At 57.3% G+C, this 8,783-nt stretch overlaps 1 protein-coding gene across 1 annotated transcript in view; it reads right to left on the reverse strand.

Annotated features, from left to right (window-relative positions):
* Positions 1-3,064, reverse strand: part of TSNARE1 (t-SNARE domain containing 1) — a 133,803-nt gene extending 130,739 nt beyond the window's left edge. The window contains exon 1 of the mRNA XM_004387368.1: positions 2,977-3,064. Coding sequence (XP_004387425.1) covers positions 2,977-3,064 — 88 coding nt within the window. The remainder of the gene's footprint in view (positions 1-2,976) is intronic.
* Between the last annotated feature and the right edge of the window lie 5,719 nt (positions 3,065-8,783).

The following is an 8,783-nucleotide window of genomic DNA, read 5'->3' on the forward strand; positions in this document are numbered from 1 at the left end:
ACGTGCAAAGAGCTGGAGTTAGAAAACCAAAAGGGAAGAACAAGCTCGGCATTTCTCAAGCTGAAAGAACTGAAGAAAATTCAAGCCTTGAATTGCAATATAGAAGGACTCCATGGGCAAAATCTTGAATGACAGAGGAAGCATCAAACGCAGATGGAAGGAATATAGTCACTGTACCAAAAATAACTGGTTGATGTTCAATCATTTCAGGGAGGTAGCATATGATCAAAAACTGATGGTACTGAAGGAGGATGTCCAAGCTGCATTGAAGCACTGGTGTAAAACAAGGCTCCAGGAATTGACAAAATACCAACTGAGATGTTTCAACAAACGATGCAACACTGGAAATGCTCACGCGTCTATGCCAAGAAATTTGGAAGATAGCTACCTGGCCACCCGACTGGAAGAGATCCACATTTGTGCCCATTCCAAAGAAAGGTGATCCAACAGAATGCAGAAATTATTAAATAATATCATTAATATCGCACATAAGTAAAATTTTGCTGAAGATAATTCAAACACGGTTGCAGCAGTACATTGAAAAGGAACTGCCAGAAATTCAAGCAGGACTCAGAAGAGGACATGGATCCAGGGATATCACTGCTGATGTCAGATGGATCTTGGCTGAAAGCAGAGATACCAGCAAGATGTTTGTTTACTTGTGTTTTATTGACTACGCAAAGGCATTCAACTGTGTGGATCATAACAAATTATGGATAACATTGCAAAGAATGGGAATTCCAGAACACTTAATTGTGCTCATGCGGAACCTGTACATAGACCAAGAGGCAGTTGTTGGAACAGAACAAGGGGATACTGTGTGGTTTAAAATCAGGAAAGGTGTGTGTCATGGTTGTATCCTTTTACCATACTTATTCAATCTGTATACTCAGCAAATAATCTGAGAAACTGGAATATACGAAGAAGAACGGGGCTTCGGGACTGGAGGAAGACTCACTAACAACCTGAGATATGCAAATAATACAGTCTTGCTTACTGAAAGTGAAGAGGACTTGAAGCATTTACTGATGAAGATCAAAGACCACAGCCTTCAAGTATGGATTACACCTCAACATAAAGAAAACAAAAATCCTTACAACTGGACCAATAAGCAACATCATGATTAACAGAGAAAATATTGAAGCTGTCAAGGACTTCATTTTACTCTGATCCACAATCAATGCCCATGGAAGCAGCAATCAAGAAACCAAGTGATGTATTGCACTGGGCAAATCTGCTGCAAAATGCGTCTTTAGAGTGTTAAAAAGCAAAGATGTCACCTTGAGGACTAAGGTGCGCCTGACCCAAGCCAGAGTGTTCTCAGTCACCTCATACACATGCGAAAGCTGGACAATGAATAAGGAAGACCAAAGAAGAACGGATGCCTTTGAATTGTGGTGTTGGCGAAGAATATTGAATATACCATGAACTGCCAGAAGAACGAACAAATCTGTCTTGGAAGACGCACAGCCAGAATGCTCCTTAGAATCGAGAACGGCAAGACTTTGTCTCACATACTTTGGACGTGTTATCAGGAGGGACCAGTCCTTGGAGAAGGTCATCAGGCTTGGTAAAGCAGAGGGTCAGCAAAAAAAACGAAGACCCTCAATGAGATGGATGTTCACAGTGACTGCAACGATGGGCTCAAACAAAGCAATCACTGGGAGGATGGCGCAAGACCGGGCAGTGTTTTGTTCTGTTGTACACAGGGCTGCTGTGAGTCGGAACCGACTTGATGGCATCTAACAATAATGACAATACATATACTACTGTATATATCGCAGGAGCCCTGGTGGTGCCCAGGTCAAGCACTCGGCCACTAAACAAAAGCTGCTCCGAGCGAGAAAGATGTGGCGACCTTCTTCCACAAAGATCACAGCCTTGGAAAGCCTACAGGGTAGTTCTACCCTGTCCTACAGGGTTGCTATGAGTGGGATTCGACTCAATGGCAGTGAGTATGTGTAATCGTCTTGGATCTACCCAGTATCCCAGGGAGCACACGTCTAAACCATAAATAAAGCCTTGCCCATCGTCCCCACGTGAACCCTCCCGAGGCTGCAGTTTGCACAAAATCAAACCTGTGACCATGACCCCGTGGCCTTGTAGACCTGGCCAGCCTCCCCTCTGCCCAGCCACGCTGTTACCCGCCACCCACGGTCTCCCTGTGGCCATCCCCTCCCTCATTTATGTCCACCCAATGTCACCTCCCCCGGGGCCCTCCCTTTACCCTCCTTCCTTCCTTTCTCACTTAAATGAGATAAAAATTTCAGAAACATCACCCCACAAACATGGCTCCTGGGAGCGGGGGTCTTCTGCCCTTTACACTGAGCCCGTGCCTGGAGCACCCCTGCACATGGCACATGCCGATCCATGTCCACGCAGGAAGGGGGTGGGGTGGGGAGACCGGGCAGCCACCCCCACTCTGCTGAGGACAGGGCAACCCTGGAGGAGACAGGAGGGAAGGCACAGAGAGCAGCGTTTAGACAGCCACGGGGTGGGGGGCCTGCAGAGGGCTGCAGCTCAGCGAAGAGGCAAGAAAGGTCTAAGAAGTGGGCCCCAACCCAGCCCAACCAGCACGAGGGCCTCCGTTTCCTCCTCTGTCTGTGGAAAGTCACACCTACACCATGCCGTCATTTGAAACCCAACGAGACCCTCCCTCCACCACGCAGCCACAGGAAGAGGGTCCCCGAGCCCTCAGTCCAGTCCCTCCAGGCAGAGGGTCTCCGAGCCCTCGGTCCAGTCCCTCCAGGCAGAGGGTCCCCGAGCCCTCGGTCCAGTCCCTCCAGGCAGAGGGTCCCCGAGCCCTCGGTCCAGTCCCTCCAGGCGCCGAGCAGCCCGTCCACTGTGCGGCAGTCACTGGGGTCTCAGGACATGTTTGTCACAGGAACTGGTCCACCGCCACCAACTCCAGCTCAGCAAAGACTCCGCCCACAGCCAAGCCTCCCTCCACCCCCCGAGCTGCGCCACCATCATTACCTAGGGGCTGATACCCTTGTCTCGAGGGACCCCCGAATGGGCCACGGCTTCCCAGTCCCCCGCCGCCGGCAATGGATCCGTAGGACATGCTGTCTCAGCAGGTGGCCTTCTCAGGAGCTGGCGGGGCACAGACACAGGACAGGGGGGAGGGTTACAGCTCAGACTGGGCACTCGGGCCTCCGTCCACCCCAGGCCCACAGCCCCGCCCCACACACCCTTCCCAGGGACCCCATGCCCGTGTCCCAGCTCAGCCTGGCTCCCACCAGCCCCGTGTCAGCGAGACCCCTGCACCCCTCCAAGTGTCCTCTTGGCCCACCTGCTCAGGGGTGGGGGCGCTGGGACCTCAGAGAGGCACACCCCTAGGCTGCAGGCACTCACCAAGGGAGCCCCTGCAAGGACCCCCACTGGGAAAATCCTGCAAGCACCCCACCAAGGGGAGCCCCCCACAGGCAACTCACCAACCAGAGCCCCCCACAGGCACCCCACCAAGGGGAGCCCCCCACAAGCAACTCACCAACCAGAGCCCCCCACAGGCACCCCACCAAGGGGAGCCCCCCATAGGGAACTCACCAACCAGAGCCCCCCACAGGCACCCCACCAAGGGGAGCCCCCCACAAGTAACTCACCAACCAGAGCCCCCGACAGGCACCCCACCAAAGACAGCCCCCCACAGGCACCCCATCAATGGGAGCCCCCCACAGGCACCCCACCAATGGGAGCCACCCACAGGCAACTCACCAACCAGAGCCCCCAACAGGCACCCCACCAAAGACAGCCCCCCACAGGCACCCCATCAATGGGAGCCCCCCACAGGCACCCCACCAAGGGGAGTTCCCCAAAGGGACTTCACCAAGGGGAGCCCCTGCAGACACCTCACTAACCAGAGCCCCCCACAGACAACCCGCCAAGGGGAGCCCCCTGTAGGCAACCCACCAACCTGAGCCCCCTGCAGGCACCCTGCCAAGGGGAGCCCCACAGACACCCTCCTCCACAAGCACCCACCACAATGCCGGCGGCTTTAGGACTCCCATCCACAGAGGGGCCAGCAAGGCCCAGAGACAGTGGGACAGGCCCAGGCCACGTGGGGGCCACACAGGCGTCCAGTCCAGAGACCGCTGCTCCACCGGGATCGTCTGGGGCCCTGGCCAGGCGTGTGGCCTGCACAAACAACTGGGGTCCACCCAGCTCCGTGGCAGGAACGATCACTCATTTTAAAGGCAGGAAACCAAGGCTCAGAGAGGTGAGGAGACACAGCTGAGGCCTGCTGTGTGGTCAGAATGGGGCCTGGGGAGATGGGGGCCTTGTCCACGGAGCTCACACCAGTGCCAGCGCCCACACCTGGACGAGGGGACCGTCCACGGCCTGGGACAGCGGGAGGCCTGTCCAGGGAACCCACACCGAGCACCCACAAGGCCGGCACACACAGTGTGACCCTAACTCTGAGTCTCTGAGGTCTCAGGGACTGTGAGCAAGGGCGACCAGGAGGACGGCAGGGGCAGCTGCAGGGGTCGCAGCAGGAGGGGGCCGAGCAGCTGGTCAGAAGGAAATGGGTGCTGAGTGGGTGAGGGACCAGGGCTGGCCTGACCACTAAGGCCCCTGTGGTCCCGACTCGGGGCCACGTCGGCTCCCTGGCCCCACTCTCCCCTGAAACACCAGGCTGGGTCGCTCTGGGTGCTGAGAGTCCAGGGCCCTGTGCTGCGCTGGGGGACCCGGGAGGCTCTGGCCAGAAGCGGGCCCTATGGGGGGCAGGTGGAGGCCCGGGCACTCTGACAGGGCCCAGCCTGGGCCAAGCTCAGAAGGAGAGGGGCCTGGGTGGTAAGTGGGGAACACGGCTGAGGGGGAGGGACAGAGGACGGGGCGATGTGGGGCCCAGGGCTTCCGAGGGGGTGAGGTGGGCAGAAAGCGAGCAGGGGCTGAGCAAGAAGGGAGGGGGCGGAAGTTGGCAGCCAGGCCAGGCCAGGACGGCAGAAGCTGACCATCGGTGGTGCCCAAGAATGTCCCCAAACCCCACAGCTGCCTCAATGAGGCACACAGAGGGCCAAGGGGACAATGCCCGCCTGCCCACCCACTCACAGGAGGCCCCTGCTGAGTGGCTTCCGGAAACGCCAGCCTTGGGCCCCGAGCTGGCGCCGGGGCCGTCCCTGTGCCTGAGGGGAGCTGTCTGTCCTCCAGGCTCAGATCCTGTTTACACGGCACCGGAGGAAGCGGGGGTGCCAAAGAACGCCCACCGCAGCCTGCTGCTGGCCCGGACAAAGCACCAGTCTGCAGGAGGAGGGCCAGCCAGCAGGATGCCAGGGGGCTGCCCCGCTCCAAGCCTGGCTGGTGAGTGGGGCAGGACCATGTCCCCTCCCCGTGGGCCCCCAGGTAGGCTGCCCCACTCCAAGCCCGGCTGGTGAGTGGGGCAGGGCTGGGTCCCCCTGCCATGGGCCCTCAAGCAGGCTGCCCTGGGCCCGTGCTCCCAACTCCCCGTCAGCCCCGGCTCCCAGAAGAGGGCCAACCCCAACAGCAGACAAGGAGCCACGTTTACCAGACTGGGCTGAAGGGCCCCCAAGAGTGGAGACCAGGTCCCTGGCGGGGAACCACAAAGACACTGCTAGACGGGGGGCATCGATGAAGAGGATCAAGGGTGAACAGGGAGGAGACACCGGGATCAACTCACAATGTTGTGTCTCCTCACAACGAGGACAGCCTGCTGGGATGCCCCAGCCCCCCAGCCCAGCTCACACCAGATGCAGGGAGACAGGCTCAAGTTTCCAAGCAGACTGCCCTTCCGGTGATGGGGAGTACCGGTCCCCAAAGCAGGCCCTAGGGAGAGCACCATTTTCTAGGGCAAACGGAAACTGCAAGGTCAAAGAGGAGGAAAGTAATGAGACCCAGTCCCACCCAGCTGGCGCTGCCGGCCTGCTTTAGCGAGCTTCCCTGCTGGACGTCCTTCCTCGGGGCTCACTGGCCCCCTTCCCGCTGCACCACCCGCCCCATTCCTGATCAGCCTTCAGAGAGCAGACACGCCCCGAGTCTCTCCCTCCATCCACACCGAATCTCTCCCTCCGTCCATGCCCGGAGTCCTCTCTCCCTCCGTCCACGCCCCGAGTCTCTCCCTCCGTCCACGCCCCGAGTCTCTCCCTCCGTCCACGCCCCGAGCCTCTCCGTCCATGCCCCGAGTCTCTCTGTCCACACCCAGAGCCTCTCTGTCCACACTCAGAGCTGGGGCGCGTGTAGAAGGAGGAGCTGCAGGACTGAAATGTCAGGTCCATCAGCCCTAGCTCAGGGCCTGGGGAAGGGAGCGGGGATCTCACTGCTCCGGAATTTTCTGTCCTTCCTACTCCCTTTCTGTCCTTCTGTGACAGGAGGAGCAGAGAGGGCAGGGGCCATGGCACACGCCTAATGCTGACTTCTGGAGGTGTCGTGCCCAAGTACGTGGTCCGGGCTGCCCGATGACCACTGCCCAGAAAGTGTCACACACGGAGATCAGCAAAGGATGCCCCACCTTGGAGCTGCACGGGTCCATGCTGTGACAGGAATGTCAGAGGGATGGAGGGCAGGACAGGAGGGTGCAGCCAGGGGGCAGGAGCAGAACTGTGGCCGTGCTCCTGCACCGGGTCTCCCTGCTGGCCACACGGCACAGCTCACACGCCCGGCACTGCCCAGGGCACACAGGAGACATGGCCTTGTGGCTCTGCCCCACCCTGCACCACGTACCAGCTGCCATCACCAGCCACAGCCCCTCCAGGGAAGCAGGTGGCCTGGGCCACGTTGCCTAGAGACGGGGGGAGGACGGGGTTGGGAGGCAACTGGGAGATGCCCACGTCACTGCAGGCGGAGGCTACCTGTCCACCCGAGGGCCAACGGACTCAACACGTCTGCCTGGGAAGTCTTCAGGCAGGACTAATGCCTCTGGACCCCCAGTCCTCCACTCGTCACTGCCGTGGGCATCGCCAACACAGCACCAGCCTCATGAATGTGCCCCTGGGGGTCGCCATAGAAGCCAAGCAAACTTGGGGACCCCTGGGTGAAGACCAGGGCATCACCACGAGGCCAGGCTACCCCCCAGACTGGGCCTGAGTCTGGTCACATCCAGTGCACGTTGAGTGTTACGTTGAAAAACCCTCTATGACCTATTCTGGGGCCAGAGGGGACGTTGGATGAGGGGTGGGGTCTCCCATGGGCACAGGGGGGATGCTCCAAGCTGCTCCAACCTCAGTGGTCAAGATGAGGAAACTGACACCAGCAAGGCAAAGCGACTTAGCAAAGTCACAGAGACACAGGCAGGGCCCAGACCAACGTTGCCGATCCCCCAGGCCTGGAGTGCCGTCTGCCTGCCCCTGGCTCCCACGGTCACGGGACCCCTCCTTGGTGCTGCACCACGTGTGGGGTCTCAGGGGTGCCCTCACACTGGTCTCCCCACTAGACCACGAGCTCCGTAAGAGGACCAGCTTTGTCCATCCTGTATGGCCCATGCACATGTTCACTCACTCATCCACCAGAAGGTGGTGCTCGATTGAAACTTGGCGGTGCCAGCGAGAGGTCACGGTTGTTAATTAATATGCACAGGTAACTAGAGATATAAATGTTGCATGGGAACATACAAAATCACATACACACGCTTACATAGGCACGTATGCATACGACACACATCTAACGGTATCCACTGAGACAGCCTAGAAGCTATGACATCACCATAGCAATGCGCACACCTACCACACAGAGCTTGGCTACTAACTACCACAGAAGGATCTGGGGCTCCTTGGAGAAATGGCTGATTCCTGGGCCAGGGCAGGAAAAGTAAAAGACGAGCCTAGAGCTTCTTGTTCTGGAAGAAAGTAAGGATGCGCTCAAAGAAAGGAGGGGACACCTCAAAGGACAAGGAGCCAGCTAGAAAAGGCTCCCACTGGCAAAATCTGGGACAATGAGAGCATGACAATAGGTAATGAGAGTAAACGACTATAACCACTGAATAAAACAAAAATCCATGAGACCCACTGTTATAAATGAATAAGTAGTAAAAAAGAGACAGAAAGCTCTTCCTTACAGAAGAAGGCCAACTAACCAATGTGGAAGGAATGACGGCCCCAGCAACCACCAGACCACCAGCTGATTCTGCAGGCATTCAGAACGCCCAGAGGAGTTACAGCCAGCGGGTAAGAGTGTGCGAACAGGATGTTTACACAATCTCAACTTGTCTCCCCTATTATGGGATGAATGGTGTCCCCCAAAAAGATGTGTTGAAGGCCTAACCTATCAATGTGACCCTGCTTGGAAACAGGGTCTTTGAAGATGTCATCAGTTAGGCGAACATGAGGTCAGATGGGAGAAGGGTGGCTCCTAATCCTGCATGACTGATGTCCTTATAAATGAAGAGACACAGAGACAGGGAGAGGAAGGACGCCACGGGACGCTGCAAGGACAAGCAAAAGGGAATGCCGGGAGCCACCAGAGGCTGAGAGAGGATGGAACAGAGCGTGTCCCGGAGCCCTCAGAAGGAATCAACATGGCTGGCACCCTGGTGTCACAGTCCCAGCCCCAGAACGTGACAATAAACTTCTGTTCTTTAAAGCCACGCCGTGGTTGGTACTTTGTTACAGCAGCCGTCGGCGACTCATACCTCTCTGCTTACTCATTAAAAAGAGAAAAACAATTACATTACAGAGGAGAAGCCTGGCAGACACCACTTATCCTATGATCTAGCGTGACATCATCAGCAGTGGGACAAGCCTGCATCACGTGCCTCCTAAGGGGACACACTGAGAAGGACACAGCATCACTTCTGTGCTCTTCCTGCGGAAGTGGGTGACCAGCAGAAACGCCAC

The sequence above is a fragment of the Trichechus manatus genome, unplaced genomic scaffold (genome assembly GCF_000243295.1).
Source record: "Trichechus manatus latirostris isolate Lorelei unplaced genomic scaffold, TriManLat1.0 scaffold00185, whole genome shotgun sequence".
Taxonomy (NCBI): Eukaryota; Metazoa; Chordata; class Mammalia; order Sirenia; family Trichechidae; genus Trichechus; species Trichechus manatus.